At 47.1% G+C, this 23,351-nt stretch overlaps 2 protein-coding genes across 2 annotated transcripts in view; both read right to left on the reverse strand.

Moving 5' to 3' along the window:
- The window catches only part of T265_00307 (hypothetical protein), a gene marked incomplete at both ends in the record, with an annotated part of 37,195 nt that extends 16,618 nt beyond the window's left edge, over nt 1–20,577 (reverse strand). Inside the window, 4 exons of the mRNA XM_009164052.1 lie at nt 1,316–1,463; nt 19,396–20,115; nt 20,145–20,458; nt 20,492–20,577. Coding sequence (XP_009162316.1) covers nt 1,316–1,463; nt 19,396–20,115; nt 20,145–20,458; nt 20,492–20,577 — 1,268 coding nt within the window. The remainder of the gene's footprint in view (nt 1–1,315; nt 1,464–19,395; nt 20,116–20,144; nt 20,459–20,491) is intronic.
- A 2,180-nt stretch (nt 20,578–22,757) lies between these two features.
- Nucleotides 22,758–23,351, reverse strand: part of T265_00308 (hypothetical protein) — a gene marked incomplete at both ends in the record, with an annotated part of 11,253 nt that continues 10,659 nt past the window's right edge. The window contains 2 exons of the mRNA XM_009164053.1: nt 22,758–23,057; nt 23,229–23,293. Coding sequence (XP_009162317.1) covers nt 22,758–23,057; nt 23,229–23,293 — 365 coding nt within the window. The remainder of the gene's footprint in view (nt 23,058–23,228; nt 23,294–23,351) is intronic.

Consider the following 23,351-nt stretch of genomic DNA (forward strand, 5'->3'; position numbering starts at 1 on the left):
AATGAACTTGCCAATGGTGTTGTTAGCTCATCGTGCTTCCACGCAGTCAACCAAAGACAAGTCCCCGTTTATGTTAATGTACGGTCGACATCCGCGCCTTCCGGTTGATCAGGAAATTGGGTTATGGCCGGCAACACGCTTGTCTCCGGAGGAGCTAGAGGAAGAAAGAAAGAGAGCACGAGAAAATTTGACCGCCGTTCAGGAAAGGACTAGGCAGAAAACGGCAAGTAGAAAGGTCCGAACGTTCCCCATAGGAAAGAATGTCAAGCAGAATGATCACCAGAATCCGGGAAGGAGTGGACTGGGGTCGCGAAAGCTAGGCAGCCGCTGGCAAGGGCCGTTTGTCGTCACCGACGGCCAGGGGACCGTCTGTACCATTCAAGATGGTCGGGGATCGAAAGTAGTGAATGGGACGCAGCTTCGCAAGTGGCATGACACACCCGAAGAGCGGCCGAGTAGACCCGCTGCCGAAGCCCACCTGACGGAGGTAAATGAAAATCGATGGCATGCGAACGAGCTTTAATGAGTGGTGTGCAACGGTGATACTACTTATCGGGAGGCACGCGATTAGTATGTGTTGTTAGTAGAATTTCGCTTTGCGTCGATTGAAAAATGGAATTCCGTTGCGAAATTCGCGGGGCCACTATGTAACATTTGCTTTTATTTGACCGACGAATGATTGGAGGCAATGAATCTCCAGGAAGACTCGTTCGGGAGAAGATCTGTGTCCAGTTTTTGTAGCTAAGATGCAGATTAGAGTTTTGCTTGTTCGTTCAATGGTCTGTAACCGGTCAGTTGGCATTTCCGAATAAATAACTCCGCAGCGAAGGCCTTCTTCCTTTCACGGGTATGCGCCCAGAACAGCGAAGGCCTTCTTCCTTTCACGGGTATCATCGCGCCCAGAACCGTGTGACCTATTTTATTTAAGAGAAGAAACGAAGGCTCGAAACAACACTAGATTGCACTAAATGGTTTTCATTTACTGTGCTGTCACCGGAAAAATGAGCACCAAAGAAGGTTGCTGTCAGTCTTCAGCCCGTTTCGTCCGCACAACCTTAGTGTGAACGGATTGTTGTGAATGATAAGTTTTGCTACCGACTGACTGTGGGACTTGCGGCACGCGGTACAACAGACAGCTCATAACATTGAAACCAACACGACGATATTGGTTGCGATACAGGTGTGATTACACGTGAATTTCTCTATGCAGGGCCCAAATATTTGCAATGCACTGGAACGACCCTAACTCTTTAGTACCTGATGTCATCTGCCGCATATCGAGAGATAAATAAGGTGAGATTACAAAACAACTTACTTGGCATGCTTCATTCTGCAGGTGTCCGAGCAATATCGCTCGCCAGGAATAGGACTTGACATGCACGTCGGGCCGGCGCAGTGCTGTAGACCGGATATCAAATCATCATCTGAATCATCGTCAAGTAGATTCATCGCGTCTCCCGCGGCTGTAAAGAACAAAAATGCTTGTCAATCATAAAAATCTACACCGACGAGACTAGGCGACACCAGTGGAAACTGTATCAATGACAACCTAAAGCAGAAAACGAATATAAGAACTCCTGCACATATGCGCGATGCGGGTAGTTTCAAAAGCGCCACAAGCAAGTAGCAGTAGATGCTACGCGTTACACTTGTTCCATTCAAAGAACATTTGCCATGAGAAAGTCAATCCCAAATGGATGCTACAGAAACGGTAGATGACAACACATTCCACCCGGATAAATTATTTGATCCATTGATTTACATCAGATGATCGTGAGGTGGAACTACCACACAGTTTGCTCGGTTTGTAGATTATCAGTTGTTTAAAGCCACTACTCTGGGAAATTTCGTATGAGTCGCACATCAGAAAAGACGGTGCTTGAAAACAGAGGACACATGAGGTCCACACAAATAAGGACACCAAACCCCCAAAGACAGTGTGAATAGCTCAGCCCGTGGTTCAAGATTGTGCTTTTTTAATAAATCAGCTTGTTAAATTACGGAGAATGGCAAGCCCAGTTCCAAGAAATCACGTCCAAATACTAATAAACATAAATCAGAGTAAGGTAGGCGCGAATTGAGTAGCCTCGACAAGGTATGGAAATACTTTTCACATTTGTTTTGACCTTTACGCGCACAAACAAACAAATAAACAGGTGATAAAAGTTTCCATCATCAACAGTGAAAATGGTGCTTTGCTACCGTGCAAACATAGCAATTTATGTTTATATACAGTAGCACCGTAATCCAATCTAGCTAGAAAACAGAAACTAAGCAGACCATGAGATGCCATGGCCAACGTACAAAATCCGATGGAAGTGAGCTACGAACAACTGCCGAATTAAGGCATGGCGGTCACACGGGTTTTGCTTCAAAAATGGTCCTAACTAAAAACGCTGGTGTGAAACCGATTAAAAGTAACTCATACTGACTGGTGGTCGGCTAAACAGGAAGGGAACATCAAACAGTGTTTCACTGTGCTTTATTCATCAGCGTACTTGTTCGTCCATGAAGAAGTGTTAAAATCAAGCAATTACGTGTATTCGTTTGATAAAACATGCAACGGATGGAATCAGAAGAAACAACCGTAACTGCCTACTGGTTTGGATACCAGCTGCGGCCAAATTCCCAACGTCTGGAAACAACACTTGGAACAGCTATAGCAGATCACCAGGGGCACAATGAGAAAAGGCAACAAAGGCATGATGAAAAACCTCCAAGTGGCATCCGGTGAACCGACAAAACGAAACAAATACATAGCGTCAAAATGTCAGGACAAATCACAGCTATTGTGGTACACCAATGAGAGCATGACTTTACATTTTTTGGATGTGAAGCACATACCGAAAGACAGGACGACCTTAGTCCTGCATACTCAGTTCCAAAGTGAACGACATTCTCGCTCCGAGAAATGAGATCACTGGTTTCGGAAATCCTACAGAATTCGTCCCATTAATTCAATGGAACTCATAAAAATCGAGACAATGGACGTCATTTTCGGACAAAACCGTCTGTCTGGAATGTTTTTGAAGAGCTTACCATGCACTCTCAGACGCCCACAAGTGTGCGAATATACACAGCGCGTGGTGCTCACGGATGTCTGGGGCAAGCCCTATTGCAAATTGGTGTTGCAAGAACGACCCGGCCGACAGAAACAAACGCAGTCTTGAAAATAAAGAACATCAAAATTGTGTGGCGACTAAAAGAGTAACTTCCAGGCTGGAGTACTATCTGCTATTCTCGGGTGCTACCTTTGATGATGATGACGATGATGGTGGTTCAGCTGTTACACTTTCTGTGTCTAGCTAACATGTTACCCGAAGGAGGCACGAGGGTCGAGATATTGCCAAGTTACCCGTCTTCTTAAGACGAAAAATAAGCAGTGTCAGACACCAAACACTTTTGACCATCGACTCACTCCAGCTGGTTGAGGCAGATTCTCTCGCCCAGACAGGGACACCGGCTAAGAAATTCATCTCCATATTTAAACAGCAGGTGAAAGTTCGTCAGGACCAACAGCCCGGTGACGCCTGAGGAACAATAGGCATTCACTTATGTCCAAAGACATCGCAGTCTCCGAGTTCACTATCCAGGATGCGTTCCTGGTCAGAAATCAAGCTGAACAGCTGGTAGCGAACAAAATTGTTGTTGTAAGCAGTCAACTCAACGATTTAGGCATTCTTTTTTCTAAGAAATAAGTGTACGGAGGCCAGCTGTCCCTACTAACCGAACACCACATCATTTGGACGCATGTGTCACGTGCAGGACACGGACCAAACAAAGGCATGCCCTGATTGGTCAGAATGCCAGCCAATCCGAGTCAAACACCTTTGACTCGACGCTTCTCGCCCCCTCACGGAGATTCTGGCACGACCTTGTGGAACACTCTGTGACCACCCTATAAATACAGTTGCACTAATTTTCCTTTGTCTCCATAAAGGGCTGTGTAGAGCTACCGTGCCTTTTGATATACCATATTGGGTGGAGCAGGAAGCCAAGGGACCGATACAGAGTTCCGCTACCGTACATCAAGACACAACAACTGGCGACAACCCGAACCCACTATGTCAATTTCGGCAGAGCAACTCCAATTAATTTTACAGCAACAACAGAAGCAGTTCGAAGAAGCTCAAATGAAGCTTGTTGAATCTTTGATGCGCGGTATGTCGGTGAATGCGACAAAAACGGTTGAGCCTCCGTCTTCCTCCGCAGATGCTGCTGCCAGCTCGATTACTGAATTCAATTCGATGCTGAATCTGGACGAACTTTCGAAAGTTGGTTCAAGAAATATGAATACATGTTTCAAAACGACTTTGCTCAATTTGATGATGCATGGAAAGTTCGGCTGTTGCTGAGGAAAATGGGGACAGCTGAACACGATCGGTTCACAAATTTCACACTCCCCAAACACCCTCGTGACCTTGGTTTCGCAGATGCTGTCAAAATTCTGGCCCAAATATTCGGTGAGCGAAGTTCATTGTTCAACATTCGTTATCAGTGTCTCAATATTACCAAAAGGGATACTGAGGATTTCATCACATATGCCGGGGTGGTCAACGGAGAATGCGAGCGCTTTCAGCTGAGCTCCAGGACCGAGGATCAATTCAAAAGTCATCTTTGTGGCTGGTCTTCAATCACCACACGATGCAGATATTCGAACCCGGCTACTGAATCGAACTGAACAGGATCCAGGGTTGACGCTTCAGAAACTTACCACCGAGTGCCAGCATCTTATCAACCTCAAGGCTGATGCTGCAATGATTGGACATTCCAAATTCTCTCAGTCTGATATGGTATGCAAAGTAACTTCCAAAAGGAAGTCAAATGCAAAATGAACTCGAAGAAAACCGTCCACACCCTGTTGCTTTTGTGAAGAACGGCACTATTCACGCCACTGTCCCTACTGGAACCACAGGTGCAGTAAGTGCAGTCGAAAGGGTCACAAAGAAGAACGCTGCAGAGACAACTTCAGGGGCTCACACAAACACCGACCCGACAAAAGGACGCAGGCAGAGGCTGTGACCGCCACATTCAGGATGAAATCACCTGGTCGACGTAAATTTGTCACATTATGTATCAATGGCACACCAGTTACTCTCCAACTGGATACAGGTTCTGACCTCACTCTGATTTCAAAACGAACCTGGAACGAAATTGGAAGGCCACCAGTGGAACCCACAAAGTGCATCGTTCGTAATGCATCTGGTGGAAGCCTGAAACTGACCGGGAAGCTGAATTGTTCCGTGACGTTCAAGGGGATTCAACTCAATGGCGCTTGCTACCTCACGAACTATACAGGCCTTGATTCCTTGGGCCTGGATTGGATTAATGGGCTTCAACTGTTGGATGAACCCCTCAATGCCGTTTGTGACGAAACAACTGCCAATGGCTCCGATACGTTCACGAGAACATCACTTCCTGACGATTTTGTGGTCGCTGCAGTTACAGCCAAACCGGAGGCCAGATGGAACATACGCGACACAGCGACTATCCAGCCTCGGGCGTCAGGTACCGGCAGCCCTCTCACCTCAGTCCGATTTGGTGAACCCTGCCAGCAGCCCGCAACGTGTCGCCCGTGGTCTGAACTCTTCAGTTTAAAGTCGCGGGTTCAGGCGGATCGTTCTACTGTTGTCCGGGAAGTCAAAGAAGGGGGGCCGGCAGGAGGGACGCCACAACAGTCACACAGAGACCAGCCACTGCTTCGAAGACGTAGGGAACGCTCTCCATGGTGGACGCAGGGTTGACTGCGTCAAACACGAGATACAAGATCATCAGCACAGCCGCGTCAAGTGAGCCGACTTCAAGCAACAGACTGCGGTTCGGTGAGGGGACCACGTCGCATGGGACACCGGACAGCCGTGACATACCTCCCAAGTGGAGGGTACCGGATTCCAGACCAGCATGCTGGCAGCCCAGGGACGGACCGACATGCGAAAGAACCTCCATGAGTCGTCATAGTGGAGTTCAAAGCAGCCTTCTCAAGGGGGAGGTGTACGGAGGCCAGCCGTCCCTAATAACCGAGCACCACATCATTTGGACGGATGTGTCACGTGCAGGACACGGACCAAACAAAGGCATGCCCTGATTGGTCAGAATGCCAGCCAATCCGAGTCAAACACCTTTGACTCGACGCTTCTCGCCCCCTCACGGAGATTCTGGCACGACCTTGTGGAACACTCTGTGACCACCCTATAAATACAGTTGCACTAATTTTCCTTTGTCTCCATAAAGGGCTGTGTAGAGCTGCCGTGCCTTTTGATATACCATATTGGGTGGAGCAGGAAGCCAAGGGACCGATACATAGTTGCACTACCGTCCAGCAAGTCATAACAATAAGCCAGTCGTTGTTATCAGAGATTATTTTGTTCACCAGTTCTCTCAAGGCCTGTTGCGCCTATCGGCCGGAAAAGTTAACGCAAATTCCCGAAGTCTCCTGCTTCCTCTATCTCCTCAGCTGGATGGAGGCTGATCGTGGAAGAAAAGGTAGTTTAAGCAGGAGTGTCCCGATAATTGGGTCACGGTGTGATTGTTTGTGCCCATTCGTGGCGATCATAGAGCCTCTCGTACCAAACCGAGCAAAAATTAGAGGACCAAATAACCGTCTACTGGTCCTCTACTTCGGTTTCAGAACATTCACAGACCTGGTCGCTAAAAAAATTTGACCAGTGTGGCGGCCACTGCTTTCTTGCGGTTAGGCTTTTAAGCCAGCTGGGCATCCCGGTTGCTATTTTTAGATCTGGGAGCCCTGGCATTATCCCAACCAATTGGAGGTCACATAACCACACCTAACCTCGGCTGCGGCTTGTTGTCATCGAAAGTCTTCACTTGCAGCGTGATGGCTAAACGGAAAGACTACTCCCGAAGCCCGCAGCATGTCCCATAGCATTTCCCTTACCCCGATTGCGGTTATTTGCAACGTCTAACCGTACCTCAGTCAGTCGTAGGCAGTTGGAAGATATTATTCGAATTCTGACACCCACTATAGCCAGCGGTCTTTAACGTTCATACTCTCAAATACGCTGGACAGAAGACCGCTCTTGCACACACAGGACTCACTTGGTACTGATATGGGCTGTATGTCTGCCTCAAACGAATATCCTAGCTTCATTTATGGCCATTGAACTGATCTCGCCTATATACATCACTATCTAGTTAGGGGCTGTCATTGTTGGTTCTGCCGGAGTTACTACTATTTTAGTATATCGAGCGGAAAGGTCATTGCTTGAGTGTACACACTTCATTAGTCGTAATAGCACGAACGTAACTGACAATGTCTGCAATGTCTGCGGTCGAACCCGTTGACGTCATTTGAGGTCAGCAACGCGTCTGAGGCGTCGCTGGTCAGAACATCGAGAAACCTCACACCACCTGCCCACAGAGGCTACGTCTCGCAACCATACTACCAAGTAGCTCTTAGTAGTAGTCTGGTACACGCGACACTTGAGACCCAGTGATAAGCCTTTTTGGCGCCACAAGTGGCGCAAACTAGCAAACTTAATTCCGACCTTTGTGATTCGTGCACTGACTTCATAAGATTCACTTACGTCAAAGCTAATATAAAACCACCGACGCATGCAAAATCCTTCACAACTACTAGTGATTCTCCTTGAATTAAAGGGGACATTTTCAGAGACTGTGTTTTGAAGCCGCAAAACGTCTGGCGAAAGATGGGTTTTGTTCAACTTTTAGAGTTCGCCTCATTATTTCATTATTGAAGCTTAACATGAAAACAGTGGAAATCCCTACCGGAATTCAATTTTGGTAGGGAACCTTCCAAGGAACTCACCACTCCCGGAAGTATGTGAATATAGGGAGCGGAGTATGTTCGAAAACTGCCATGGTATTCACCAATTATAAGTGTAGTCAGAACCACTGATCGATCGACCGAATTGAAAGCTTTGAAAACAAAGAGCAACGGAAGTGTGGGTGGTCTGTACATATGACTCTAACAACTGACGGAGCGTCTCCATTCTTTCAAGATTCCGCTTGGTGCTCACGGGTCAAGGATTCACGTGCCGCCGTAAGACGACAAAGAATCAGTGACACCAAAAGCTTTGTTACCATGGCAGTCAAAACAACATTTCTATGGTTATTATATTCACTACGAGTACTTCTTTCAAAGCTGAGCACTATTATCGTCTCGTCTGGGAAGGTCTCTTCAGCCGAGATAGACAGGTACTGGTAGGATGACGCTTATGTAGAAAGAGGGTCGTATATTCATAATCCGCTTTTGTCTAAGGCCGGCATTCCGGACTGACGGCAAGTGGCCGACCAGATTGTTGTTCGGAGTACTGTGCCCAACGGTCAAAAAGTTCTCCTTTGCTGGGTATCAGAGAGCGATTCTGGTCCCTGATAGTTTCTCCGACAAAAGGCTCCCGACACCCAATGAAACTAAAGTTGAATAGCCTACGAGCGTTTCCAGCATTTCTCGCATATTCTATTTCCTCCGCCTTTCGGGTCCACCAAGCTTCTCGGTTGTATGGATGGGCGTCGGGTTGAGTCGCGGTTGCGGGCGGGTGAGAACTATCACTGATCCTTCTTCAAAGCCACCGCCCTATCAGAGATCCAACGTTTGTATCACGTTGGATAGGCTGTACCAGAGAAACAAGTTCAACCTTCGAGTAATGCTTCGGATATCTGCCCTCAGTGGTCGTGAACATACATCAGACAATCCGGTAAGCTTTCGAATGGCCATTTCTGAGTTTCGTTTGGTTCCCCTAGCTTCTCAGTAGCTAAGAGAGGTGTGTGCGTTTTGCGTAGGTCTAAGAAGCGCAACGGAAGGTAGCAGCAGACAGGTGCAAGGTCGGAGCCCACACTGGCAGGCAGTGATTGACCCTCACTACCGGTAACTGACAACGGCAGAGCCTACTTTGTTGGTATGTACCACGTTGCCAAGTGACTTCCGCTGTTCCAGAAATCGGTACCGTAAAGGAAGTCTGTGACCGGTACATGTCTGAAGCAGGTGCTCTCCACTGCCCGCACTTCTTGTATCAAACCCAAAACGATCACCTAACCGGGAATCAGCGGAGCTTAATCTACCCACCTGAGTGTTCGTGTCAGCAGCAACCACAACGATGTCAGAGCTTTTGGTCCATTGTAAAAGAGCACCCAGAGCGCCACAAACTGTCGTTGATAGGTTCACAGTTACAGTTGGTAGTGGCGTAAGCAGAAACAAGAAACAGGGTGCGATGGACCTCACTTTCTCGAAATTCCCTCACAAAGATTGCCGAACGATTCGCGAATAGACGTTGTCAACAGATACCCAGTCAAGCAGAGAGGCTTCCGCCCGGTCGCTCAATACGGTACCCGTCTCGGTAGATCCAACTGCAGCCGCCTCCCATTGCCCGAACAATCCACCTCGTCACTTCCAGCCATCCCTTCCAATGAAAGCCTTCATTGCCGGACGAGACACTTCTTATTCAGAACAGTTCGACTGCGAAACATTCGTTCCTACCGTTGGATAGGAGTCGGTGAACTAACATCTTCCTGCAATCGTCAGTTGGTGACGAATCGGATCGACGCCTATCTAGTTAATCCTATCTTACTCTATGTTATACGCTCGAATACTCGCTTTAGGTTTCCAGACGCGATTTCTGTTACCACTGCATTCATACAAGGGGATCCCCTTCCAACACATGAGCATTCTACACCATTGCTACAAGGATAAAAACAACGCGACCCCGAAACCCATTAAGCAAGGGCTCCTTCTTTGGTATTAAGATAATTTACGATCTGGCAACAAGGGGAAAGGAACAAAAAACTACTGGTATATTCAGCGTATGCACCAACTGAACACAGCTTTGATTGAACGACAAATCCCATACTCAACCACATAAACATTTGGCGGACACCTCTGTTCGACGTGATTATACCATCCACATGTTCGTCGGCTAGGTCCGACGAAATGCCTTTACCATGCAGACAGTTATGCTATAACATAGAAGTTAACAATTATTGGATTTTAAGCTTACGAATTCGCCATCGCCGTTAGCGATATCTTACTGGTACCCGCGATCCAAGGCCCAGTACTGGATCCAGTTAGAATCCACACAACTGGTCGAGTGGTTTGATTCACCATAGCAGCCCCACTGGAACACCCATGTAAGTTCGAATCATGCAAAGGTCTCCGCAAAAGTATGCGATTTTGCAGAAAGCAGACAGATCCACTCATCGATGCCCCGAAGTTGATGCAGCCACCGGCTTAAAAGGGTTCCAGACTGATGTGGCATTTAGTTTGACATCACCTCTATGGGCTACACCGACGAACGCTGTGTACCTACCGTGCTCACTTCATATCGTGTTACAACTGGCGTTAGTGAGACGACTGACGCAAAGTGAACGCTGAATACTCCGAACTCCCCCCAACTGTTGGACTGCCGTTTACTCTTGATTAGGTCACCTTGTAATCAACCACACCTTGAAGTAAAACGTCAATTCCCTGTTGGTTTGATGCAAGATCAAAGTAAGCAGGTCAAAGAAAAGGCCTTATATGGGCCGTTGATGAGTCATCTCTGCTTGCTTCATATAACTAGCCGTTAGCGTTCAGAAATAAGCGAGCTAATCCATGAGTTCATCACCTGTTGAAATCGAATAGACCAATGAAGAGACATTTTGAATCTTCCCCAGCCTCTCTACCGATTCCACCTACATCCAATACGCACGGTTTTTGGTTCACGACCTGTTTCTCTCAAGACGAACCTTGTGGGGCTATTTCTTTGGACCGCCAGTGAAGATCTCGAAGAATTACGAAGAACTACGCACCAGCCTATTTGCTTACCCCCCTGGAGACTGAGTGCGTGCACGGTACATGCCCCCCCCCCCACATAAGCTCTACCTGTTATCCAAAAGATTCTCACAAATGGTCGAGTAATCACTCATGGAAAAACTGAATAGACGTGCTGCAGCCAGTTGACGCACATCATGATATGCAGAAAACGGCGGCCGAATATTTGGAGGAAATTGAGGTTTTCAGCTCGGACAGACCAAGTTTCACAGCCAGTAATTAGGGCTACTCTTAAGGCCGTTCATTCCTGGCCCTTTAACTGGAAATCGGTCTCTGAAGCGAAATTTCGGGTATGTTGGTTTGTGGTTTGACTAAGCATGTAGTGAACTCAGCTAGCACAGCACAGCCAAGGCCTATGAAGCTGTGGAAATAAGTGAACTTCATTCAGAATTTACACAGAAGTACAAAATGGGAAATCCTGAAGGCCGTATCGACGGTCCAAATTACATGCAGAAAGAATCACTATCAACATTCAATTTGGAGTTGTTTATGCGGGTGAATTGTAACTGTAATCGTCCAGCTGTACCACCTGTAGCCTAACTGTCATGCCACCAGGACTGGACTGTAACTGTAATGCGGATGCACTATCGTCAAGTAACAGTCCCGTCCACTAATCTCTGTCCAGTTAGGATTTCGGTACCCGAACCCACGGTCTTTTGGACAATGAACTTCAGGGACTCGTTCAGCAAATGTACCGCAGAGAAGCAAAAGTGTTCAACACTGACGTTATGCTGTCCATGATGAGGACGATGAGAAAATGCGTAGTCGTGTTACCCAGAGTCCAAGAGTTCTTCGAGGCCAAGGAATACTGAGTGCTGGTCAGTGGTGTGCATAACGCTACCGAAGCACTTGGTGTGGGGATGCTAACAAAGCATCGCTACTAGGACCTGTTCCATATAAAGAGGTTAGATGCTGCAACATTGTTGCGGCCAGAAGCCGTGTCACAGCTCATCATCATCATCATCATCATCGTTCAGTTGTAGCACCCTTTTGGTGCCTAGCTGCCATGCCACACGAAGGAGGCACGAGGGCTGGGATACTGCCAGGTAGCCCAAGCCTAGACAGGGGAAGTCGAATGGCAGAGGTCGGGTTCGAACCACGGACCTCCCGGTCAGTAAATTCGCGCTCTAACCACTTGAGCCACCTGTCAAAGCTGCGCCCCTGTTGTGTAGTTGGTGTCAAAGTTATGGATGAACAAAGCCTAGCTCCTGGGTCCTCAGCCTTTTCCATCCATACTCTGACTGTCGCCCTGCTCCAATCCGCATCAAGTAATACACACCTCCAGTTTGAGCGGCCGCTCCGATAAGGACACATTAAATAACTGACCTGTTTGTCAGAATACAATTTGCTCCTTACTTAGTTTAAACGAACCAGACAAGGTAAAACAGACATACAATAGTCTTTGGATAGTGCTAGTGAGGCCCAATCTGGCCCTATGACCCGACAACGCTTCAGGACAGAAAATAACAATAATTCGGAAACCGAAGGTCTAAATTCAAACCACGGATCGAATGAGACAACACTTGAAGCATCAATGGTCAAAAACCTCAAAACACCTGATGTCACCTGTCTGCAGAAGCCACGTTTCGCAACCATACAGTAATTCAGCCCTTATTGTAGCCTAGTGCACACGATACTTGAGCGATACTTGCGTTTATGACACATGTGACGCAAGTTAGCAAACGGATTCGAGCCTTTGAAATATGTGCACTGACAAATGTGGAACACAAACACAGGCTTATTGATTGCAGGACGAAACATCTGTGCAGGCTCAGCGACAGAACTGGAATTTCGGAACCGCTTTTTTAGACTCTGGTTTGAAATGAAACAACACGCAATGTCAAGTTACTGCAAGCGAGAGGTATTCTTCACTGAAAAACGACCTTATCTTCGATTACATTGCAGACACATTCAAACTGCTCAAGCGCGGGTTGATGAAATCCGGCTTTGATCCGACCAACACCAAGGATCATCTTTACATTCTGGACAAGCAGTCCAAATGCTACGTACCACTCACAGAAAGTATCTACCAGGACGTGCTTTCCGGGGCCATTCGGATGTGATACCGTCGGTGTTTTGACCACACATTTGATCTGTTTATCCCCATTGTGTTTCTACTAATAACAGATAGTATTTTAGCATCCCATTTTCTTTTTGTAAGGACATTCCAGTGGCTCAAATTCTTCCGTTTTCTCTAAAACGTTATAACCTAAACACGATCACTTTCTTATCTTCTTGGCTTAACTCCATTTCACCGCCTTGTACTTATTTACGTCCAGCTGCCACTGAGAATGTGGCAGAAATTTTTACGTTTACAAAATCCATATAAGCGTATGATGAACGCCGGAAAGGATCTTTATGCAACCATGAAACCATCTCCAAGGTTTCATTGAAAAGGCCTGTAACAAAAATTGGCTTCCATAACAAGCGTTTCTTTCAGGCTGGGAGAAGGGTGAGTGATCACACATGATAGTAGAAAACAGGGTTGTTAATTTACGGGAGTTTTAAATCCCATTTTAATCGTCGGGCGGTATTTCGATAGCGACCTTGAATTCATCAATGAACGGAACAACACATTTTGATACAGATCGATAGGAAGCAATATCATCCGCCTAAATCATGACTGGCAGCCTAATGCTCTTTAGTACTGATAAATTTCTTCATTCTTGTGCATCAGATACCCGGACCATACACTGTGCACTGTTGTTACGCCGGCATTCATTGAGGCGTTGGGGTCGTCCACCGGTGTAACGATGATACTACAGATGGGGAAGGCATGCGAGTAGTAGGTGTTGTTCTTGTAAATTCACTTTGCGTCTCTTGAAAAGAGAGATCTGTTGCGGAATTTGTTGAGTCGCTTTGTAGATTTGCTTGGATTTGAGCAATGAATGATTTGAGTCGATGAATATCCAGAAAAGTTTAAGAAGATGCGTTCAGGAGAAGACGGAGAGTTTTGCTTCCCTGTCCAATAGTTTGTAACTTGTCAGTTAGCATTTTCTGGTAAATAACTCCGCGGCGAAGGCCTTCTTCCTTTCACCGGTACTTGTCAGATAGCAGAAAATCACGGTCCATCCCATCCCCTGCTATTCTGGATCCTAGACACCGTTTCCGTGTTTGAGTCTCGGCACAGGCATGCACTGCGAACATTCGGCGTTGTGGTTGTCTTCGTCAAATGGATAAAAGTGCGGATGCACATTTGATTCACGCGGAGGAGGCGGGCGAAACAATCGCAGCATGAAAGCGCCAGGGCTAATCCAACACCCAGAGGGAATGTTGTTGCCCGCAATTTACACTCGTATGCACACCTATTTGGTTTTAACAGGAGACTAGTTGAATCGCCCCAGCTGAAACTCTCGTTTGTGATATTCTTCAAAGAAAGTATCACATAAAGACTACATCATGCTTCAATTGTTACGATATTCAAGATATAACTACTCAGATGGACCCTGAAAAGTGGTCGAAGAGATCTTAGCAACCCTATGAGTAGTACTCTGCAAGAAAGTTGTTGTTCTTGAAGTTTCAGTCCCAGCGTCAGCTTACATTAGCAAGCTTCCCTTACGAGAGACTCAGCTGGGTTCCGGATGAGTCTCTTGCAAAACCAAACTCGCTTGAAAATGAGTGTATTTCGCTAATTTCGTGCAACTTGGTTCCAAGTAGAACACAAGGTTGACGGGAACTGAGCCCTAAGATAGGCGAAACCTGTTGTGGGCTGTCGAAGAGTTTTCGGCAAACTTATGAGTAGTGCATTACAAATACATATGTATCTTCCGCCACGATCTTCCGTGTAACCTGTAACACTTCATGCGACCAAAAGTCTTCGCAGCCTCGATTCATAACCAGTATCATGGAAATCGACATTCCCGAGTTAGTGAGCGAAACATGTTCGCTACCACTGTAATGGTGGATACTACTGATGAGGCATGCGAGTAGTGTTTTCTCGTAATTCAGCTTGGCCTCTCCTGATTAATGAGATCTATTACGAAATTTGTGGACTCGCTTTGTAGCATTTGCTTGCATTTTAGTAACAGTCAATGAATATCTAGGAAAGTTCAGGAAGAAACGTTCAAGGAGGTGTATATTCAGTTTTTGTAAAAATAGATGCATATGAGGGTTTTGTTTCCCTGTCCAATTGTCTGTAACTGTTCCGTTCTCTAGTAAATAACTCTGCGGCGAAAGCCTTCTTCTTCTCACTGTCGGTGTAGCCAGTGAAACGGAACATCGTGTGTCTGCTGTGGATGCTGAATCAAAATCTCAAAGTCTTCGTGATAGAAGCCAGGGTGAGAAATCTGTCTGGCATTTCATTAGGGCTATGGCTTCGTAAAGTCCAATTCAGCTATGGCTAATTTCGTAACCCATAACAAGCTAGTTGACGAAAAACGCTGAGGAAATATATCCATCTCTAGCTTCATCCGAGTGGCCAGTTTGCAGACAGACCTGTTATTGTTAGATTTCGGGTTATATCTGCTGATTCACCAATCTGTGGAATCTGGTGTTGACCCAATCCAGTGCCTAGTGCCGGAAAAGAGGCTCGCAGAAGGGAACACAACAGCTCCAAACAAGCTAGTGAGTGCTTGCGAGTGCGCGAGCAAAAGTTACAACAGCCCCATGCTATTTAAAGGGGACATTCTGACATTGATCCAGGCTGTCTGAGAGGCGTTTGGTGAACACCCATCAACATCGATCGTGCCTCTATGAAATGCCTGAAAGCAGACCACGTTCGGTTGTGCTTCTGTAGCGTGCATGAACACTCATCCGCTTTTGCTGAATTGATTGAATCATTGACTGGCCTGGATGTTTGCTGGCTTTCCTGTTGAGATTTTGGTGGAGCAATAGGCTCCGAGGTTCCTGAGGTTACTTTCAGGAATCTGACCTTCCTGATACTTCCTAAAGTTGGCAAGACTATATACCTTCACGACTGACACCAACGCACTAATGATGTTACCTCGATTAGTGGCGCGGCGTTCGCAATCACAGTGCTCAGCTCAAGAAACAAACGAACGATCATCTACACTACCTGAGCTTTCAAATTTTTCCTCAATAATCACGGACTGCAATCCTGCAGCATTACAATTTGGAGGCTTCAGCCTCAGTCTAATAGAACCTAATTTGTTTGTTCTCTTCAGTGAAAATACTAATTAGGTGATCATGTGTTTGACCAACCACTGCTAGTTCGAACCCCAACCCCACGCTTATGGATTTCGTCAAAGTTCTTTGTAGTAAGGGCTCATCTGGTATTGACTGATCAGCACAGCCTCTTGTAAACCTAGTCAACTGAAACAGAACACGTGCGACCGCTTTCTGACAAGTGTCCAGGGTTAGGATTTGCTACGCAAAGAATGGGGCTTGCGACCACTGCAATCAATCTGAGGTGTGCCGGCCCTCGCTCTGATCTTTCTTACTGAAACTGCAGACAGACTAGCACCCTGTCAGGGCGCGCCCAGATAGAAGAAAAAGCACATGTACAGAGAGTGACGCATCCCCAAGGTCACCATCGGTTCGACACGTCCGGAAAGTAGGTGAGTTGGCAGCTCTCACCAAACACGGCTTAGCAACATACGACCAGCGTAGTGGGCCTGAGACTGTTCACAACCGGAACGCCACCATTGTACGTACGGAACGAACAAGTGAACGACCATATTTGGCTACTTAGTCATCCTAAATATTACGCAGACGCTCTGTATGTTTTGTTCTGGCAATACAGCCGTGTCTCCAGTTCCCTGTCTTTTTCCTAGCGCGCAGTCTGGCAGGCTCAGTTCAGGCGTAACGGTCCTGCAAGATACAACACTGGCAGACAAGTGTTCACATTGGTAATTTCATTTGAACAGATGCACTCTCTCCTCAAACAGCAGCAGCAACAGTTTAAGCTGGCGCAGTTAAAGCTCATCGAGACACTTAACGAAAAATTGTCACTACAGAAGCCGATTAGCCATACTATTCAGCCGTCCACTTCAGCGATCGACATGATGCTCAAAGCGACTCCTGAATTCTAGTTCGATCCGATCTCATGCATTAATTTTGATTCTTGGTTCAACAAGCATGAAGACTTTTTCAGATTGGATCTGAGAAACATAGATTCTTGGAAAGCAAGACAGTTGGTCAGGAAAATCGGAGTGGCCGAACATGAACGCTTTACGAACTATATTTTGCCACGAAAACCAAGTGACCTGACTTTCGATGAAACCGTTGCTGTTTTATCGTCAATCTTCAGAGAACAGGCTTCCTTGTTAAGCCGTCAATTTCACTGTATGAACTTGAACAAGAATGCTTCAGAAGACTGGGTTACGCAGGCGGGCAAAGTCAACAAGGAGTGTGAACGTTTCCACCTCCGAAGCATGACAGAGGTTGAGTTCAAATGTCTTAAATTTATGTGCGGGTTGACGTCCCCTGAAGACGCAGAAATGAGAACGAGAATCCCCAGCAAGATTGAGCAGAACCCAGACGTCACATTACAGAATATTACGTCGGAATGCCAGCGCCTGATGAATTTGAAGCGTGATACTGTCATGATACAGGAAAATGGCCCCAGCAATGCTGTTCATGCGATTCAGAAGCATATTGTCCGTCATGGTGACAAGAAACCACCTTCGGTATGCTGGAAATGTGGTCAGTGGCATTTCGTCAATTTTTGTCCGTTCAGAAGACACCGCTGCAGCAGGTGCTCCCGTATTGGACACAAAGAAGATCGGTGTCACGGCGAGGAAAGGCAAGCACCTAAGAGGTATTCTCGAACCGGAACTTCCCATTCCAAGCTTCCGAAGGCTCGCGTCGGCCTGGCCGCTCATCAACACACACACGTAAACAGGAGGAAATACGTGTCAGTGTGTATTAACAGCACACTTGTTCGTCTCCAGCTGCACACGGCATCAGACATCACGATCATCTCAAAAAGAACTTGGAAATTTCTTGGCAGCCCAGCATTAACCAGGACCAAACAAGCTGCACACAATGCATTCGGAAGTTTACTGAAACTCACCGGTGAGTTCAAATGTTCCATGACTCTTGGAGGTATCGCTGTAAGTAGGATTTGTCATGTGTCCGATCGTGCTGGATTGGACGTTAGGATCAGATTGGATTGACAAGCTAAACCTTTCGGACAGGCCACTGAATACTATTTGTTACAAGACACAGGCGACGAAACCGAACATATTCAGAAAGCTGCCTGGTTCGTTTTGGAAGGACTCCGAAGGTCGCAGTCAGTGCATTAAATCCTTGTCGTACCACCCTCAATCAAATGGATAAGCTAGAAGATTTATGCGTTCCTTTAAACGAGCGCTGTTTGAATCTTGAGGGGAGGGACCAACGGACGATGTCATTCATGCTTTCCTAACCAACTACCGGACGACACCAAACCCAAGTACGCCTAATGGGAAGTCTCCAGCGGAACTTATGTTTGGGAGGAAAGTGAAGACATTGTTTGATGCATTGCGCCCCAAAAAAACCAGAGACCGATGATGAAAACCAACCAGGACAATTCAACGGCAAGTGTCGCTCTGGACGTATTTTTAGCCGCGGAGACTCCGTCCCTGTCAGAGACTACTCAGCGAATCGCTGGAGTTCGGGAGTTATATTGCGACGAAGAGGGAACGTCATCTATGAAGTAGATGTTGGCGGAACAGTGTGGATTAGGCATGCTAATCAAATTCGACATTGCATACGACCCGGTACGATACACGAAAGAAAAACGAATCTACCGTTGGACATCCTCCTTGAAACGTTCGAGCTGCAATCGAAAAATGAGTCAACAGATTCGAATATTGGCGTCAACCCATCTCCGTTGCAAATGAGAACTGGACGAAGAATTCCAGCAAAACGGTTGCAGATAAATCCCAGGTTGAGAACGTACGATCCATCTCCAAAAGGGGGAAATGTCAGGGCGCGCCCAGATAGAAGAAAAAGCACATGTACAGAGAGTGACGCATCCCCAAGGTCACCATCGGTTCGACACGTCCGGAAAGTAGGTGAGTTGGCAGCTCTCACCAAACACGGCTTAGCAACATACGACCAGCGTAGTGGGCCTGAGACTGTTCACAACCGGAACGCCACCATTGGCTGTACGGAACGAACAAGTGAACGACCATATTTGGCTACTTAGTCATCCTAAATATTACGCAGACGCTCTGTACGTTTTGTTCTGGCAATACAGCCGTGTCCCCAGTTCCCCGTCTTTTCCCTATCGCGCAGTCTGGCAGGCTCAGTGCAGGCGTAACCCATAGACGGCCACCCACAATACAACGGTTGCACTGCCGTCTAGAAACGCCGACGAATTTTGTGGGCACAACAGATGACGCCGGGATTCCAGCTCGTAACTGCTTAAGTTATTGGCGATTGCATGTGGATGTTGGAGATGTGACAAGGGGTATACGTGCTCGGCCTCTAGCCAAGAATGCCTACCGGTATGGCAGTCACTTGGTACATCTATGGACAAAACACCAAAGACGTTCGTGAGAAGCCGACGCGTCATTTGCGAGCGCGTGCGCTACAACCTTAAAAGCGGACGGATGGCACGATGTCCATGAAGTAGCAAAAACAGGCATGCACAAAGAAGTCTAGTTTACGGATAGCAAGATTTCGAGCAATAAAAAAACCAACCAAATTCCAGTGTATTTACTCACCGTCCAGATGAAGCCTTTGGTAAGATCTCGAGGATAATCCATCAAGTTCGTTGGATGACGGCAGCCTATGGTCGCCTCTCCGCATTTTGCTGCCGACATTTACAGTCTGAGTAGACGGATGGTGACCATAAAGCGTAGATCCATGATCGATGTAGGGCCGAGGAGAAAAATCCACAGGCACCTCAAACGGTTCATCCTCGAAATCAGCATAGTGATGTAATCGAGACGGCGATGAACCCAAAAGAACGCCTTGCAGTGTTTGTTGTTTCCGTCGACGGGCCGTCATGTTCTGCGACACGTGTCGAATTCGAGAGGAACTGGAACCAACACACTGTCGGAGGCGGCATTTCTGACGCATACGATTCGGACCGCCAAATTTGCGTCTGTCAAGGCAGTAATCACACTGCCCACAGTCCTCTTGACGAACACAACCACGACAATTACCACAAGCACGGGCGCGCGGAGACGCCGCCCTGGACTTTGGAGGTTGGGAGTGGGACAAATTTGGCATGGGTTCTTCGTCGTACTTGAACTGTTCAGATTCCCGAGGCCAGTAATTCCTCGAAAAGTAAGTGATTGGTGGGGAGCTAGGTCCAGTACAATCACCGAATCCATCGATGATGCTGGCTGGAGAAACCTTGGAATCCACTGTATAATTCCGCTCGCCCTTTACTGGAGCTGTTCTAGGACTGTCATGCTTCAAATTACCTGCCCCTGAATCTGGACGAGTTATCAAACAAATAACATACCTTGACCTGTGCACTCATCACTGGTAAGCGTGTTTCGCTTGGATTTTGTGAACTTGGCGGGGGAAGGTTGATCAGCGTACGCATCACTGCTGCTACCGGGACTCAGTGGCCGCCGAGAGGACCTAGGTCGCTGAACCCTAGTTGACTTGTAATTTATCTGCAGGGAGGAATCTTTTCCTGAAACACAATAACCGAAAAGCCATAATAACTTACGTCGACATTGATGACAGTAAAAAGTCTCGATCTGTTCAGCCTGCTTAGGAGTCACGTTAATGCAATCCCCATGATACCACTCTTCACAACGATCACACGCACTAAAATTTCGAAACGATTACACCACAACCCACATCATGAAACGTTCTCCGTCATTAGAACGACAAATACAGTAAACTGGCTGCTCTTTCTTCACGGCACTTCGACGTTTCTTTTGCATTACAACGGGTAAAACGTAGATTTTATGTGTTTCATGCAACTATTCGACGCAGGCAATAAATGTCCGCATGGGTCGTTCTCGCTTCAAATGCAACATCGATCCGAGAACATAATAAATGCCGGGAGAACCAGGGCACTGGCAAAAATACAAAGAGCCCCCAATGATGGCGTTTTACGCGATAGTAAGTTAAAACAAATGGTGTTGTAAGTTCACGAATTCACGGATCAACGGATTGATACACAGGATCGAAGCTTTTGCCGAAGTTTCCCGGGTCGGTTTTGTTCTTGTCGGTCAGCGGCTGTCGTTCATCTGAAATGCACAACTGAAAAAGGGTGTAGCATTGCTCTTTATGTTCTCAGCGTGGGACAATATGCTTGCCAGCGCGAGGATTCGCATAAATAATTGTCTACAGTTCTCTGAACTGGGTTCTAGGGTGGGTATGGACAACCGTAGGAGGAAAGTCATTCCACGCAGCTACTACTCGAAATGAGAAAGAATTTGGCCTAATGAATGTGTGCGCTCTAAGCTTGAAAATATACTTACCACGTCCGCGCGGTGTGTTTGCTGGTCAATGGTGAAAAATCTGATGGCTAAGTTTCGTTCTAGCAAGGCATAAGTAAGAATTAGGTCCCCTCAAAGGCCACGACACTCCAGAGGAAGGAGAACAAGCACCGCGCGATGAGTTTCGTAGTCCACGGATTTGAGGCCGGCAACAATTCTCATCGCGGCCCGCTGGACACGCTCAATGGGGGTGACGTCTTTCGTGCGTCCTGAGTAGAAAACTTGGTTCGCGTACGCAAGGAGCGCTTTGAAGTGGGCCGCACAGATTACTTAGAAGTTCATGAAAGCAACACGGGAAGGTGCGCCGAATCAACACTACTGGCTAAGGGTTTATGCCGATTTCTCATGGTCTAGGGATAAGGAGAAGTTTTCACGGATTCACGGATTCACGGATTGATACACAAGATCGAGGCTTTTGCCGAAGTTTCCCGGGTCGGTTTTGTTCTTGTAGGTCAGCGACTGTCGTTCATCTGAAATGCACAACTGAAAAAAGGGTGTAGCACTGCTCTTTATGTTCTCAGCGCGGGGTGGTATACTTGCCAGCGCGAGGATTCGCATAAATAAATGTCTAACAGTGCTTTAAACTGGGTTCTAGAAGGAGCGTGGACAACCGCTGGAGGAAGGTCATTCCACGCAGCTACTACCCGAAATGAGAAAAAATTTTGTGTAATGATTGTGTGTGTTCTGAGCTTGAAATTTTTCTTATTATGCCACCGCCGGATGTTTGCTGGGTCAACGGTAAAAACCTGTTTGCCAAGCTTTGTTCAAACAGGGCGCAAGTAAGAATTAGGTCCCCTGGGAGGCGACAGTACTCCAGAGGAAAGAGATCAAGCATCGCGAGACGCGCTTCGTAGTTCACGGATTTGAGGCCGGCAAACATTTTCGTAGCGGCCCGCTAAACACGCTCAATGGGGGTGACGTCTTTCGTGCGTCCTGAGTAGAAAACTTGGTTCGCGTACGCAAGGAGCGCTTTGAAGTGGGCCGCACAGATTACTTAGAAGTTCATGAAAGCAACACGGGAAGGTGCGCCGAATCAACACTACTGGCTAAGGGTTTATGCCGATTTCTCATGGTCTAGGGATAAGGAGAAGTTTTCACGGATTCACGGATTCACGGATTGATACACAGGATCGAGGCTTTTGCCGAAGTTTTCCGGGTCGGTTTTGTTCTTGTAGGTCAGCGGCTGTCGTTCATCTGAAATGCACAACTGAAAAAAGGGTGTAGCACTGCTCTTTATGTTCTCAGCGCGGGGTGGTATACTTGCCAGCGCGAGGATTCGCATAAATAAATGTCTAACAGTGCTTTAAACTGGGTTCTAGAAGGAGCGTGGACAACCGCTGGAGGAAGGTCATTCCACGCAGCTACTACCCGAAATGAGAAAAAATTTTGTGTAATGATTGTGTGTGTTCTGAGCTTGAAATTTTTCTTATTATGCCACCGCCGGATGTTTGCTGGGTCAACGGTAAAAACCTGTTTGCCAAGCTTTGTTCAAACAGGGCGCAAGTAAGAATTAGGTCCCGTGGGAGGCGACAGTACTCCAGAGGAAAGATATCAAGCATCGCGAGACGCGCTTCGTAGTTCACGGATTTGAGGCCGGCAAACATTTTCGTAGCGGCCCGCTAAACACGCTCAATGGGGGTGACGTCTTTCGTGCGTCCTGAGTAGACAACTTGGTTGGCGTACTCCAGGAGCGGTCTGACGTAGGCCCCATAGAGTATTTGGAAGTCCATGCGAGTAATACGGGAGAAGGTGCGTCGGATCATCCGTAAAATGGCGAAGGACTTTCGGGACGATACCCGGGCCCGGATACCCGATTTCTCTCCGGCATCTATCCTCACGATATTTACTGGTCCTCTGTCATAATGCATAACATGGCATTCTACTCCAGTGCCAGTCCAACGAACACTGCTTGGCAGCGTCTACGTGCAGTTGGAGGGCACTGGCATTGGTACTCCAGGATTTCAAGTCGTCCGCAAAATGTGGACATGGACACACAAAACGTCTAGGAGGTCGAATGCTTTTGAGATGTCAAAAATATGGCATCCGATATGAGTTTTTCGTCCTTGGCTTGGGTTAAGCTGTCCATAAACATGAGCATGTTTGCCACGCAAGAGCGGTTTGGGAGAAATCCGTGTTAAGCTGTAGATATCAGATTCTGGAAGAAATGTGATCTAGGATAGCTCGCTTCAGAATGCGTTCCATCACCTTGCACG

Source organism: Opisthorchis viverrini (genome assembly GCF_000715545.1).
Source record: "Opisthorchis viverrini unplaced genomic scaffold opera_v5_3, whole genome shotgun sequence".
NCBI classification, from domain to species: Eukaryota; Metazoa; Platyhelminthes; class Trematoda; order Opisthorchiida; family Opisthorchiidae; genus Opisthorchis; species Opisthorchis viverrini.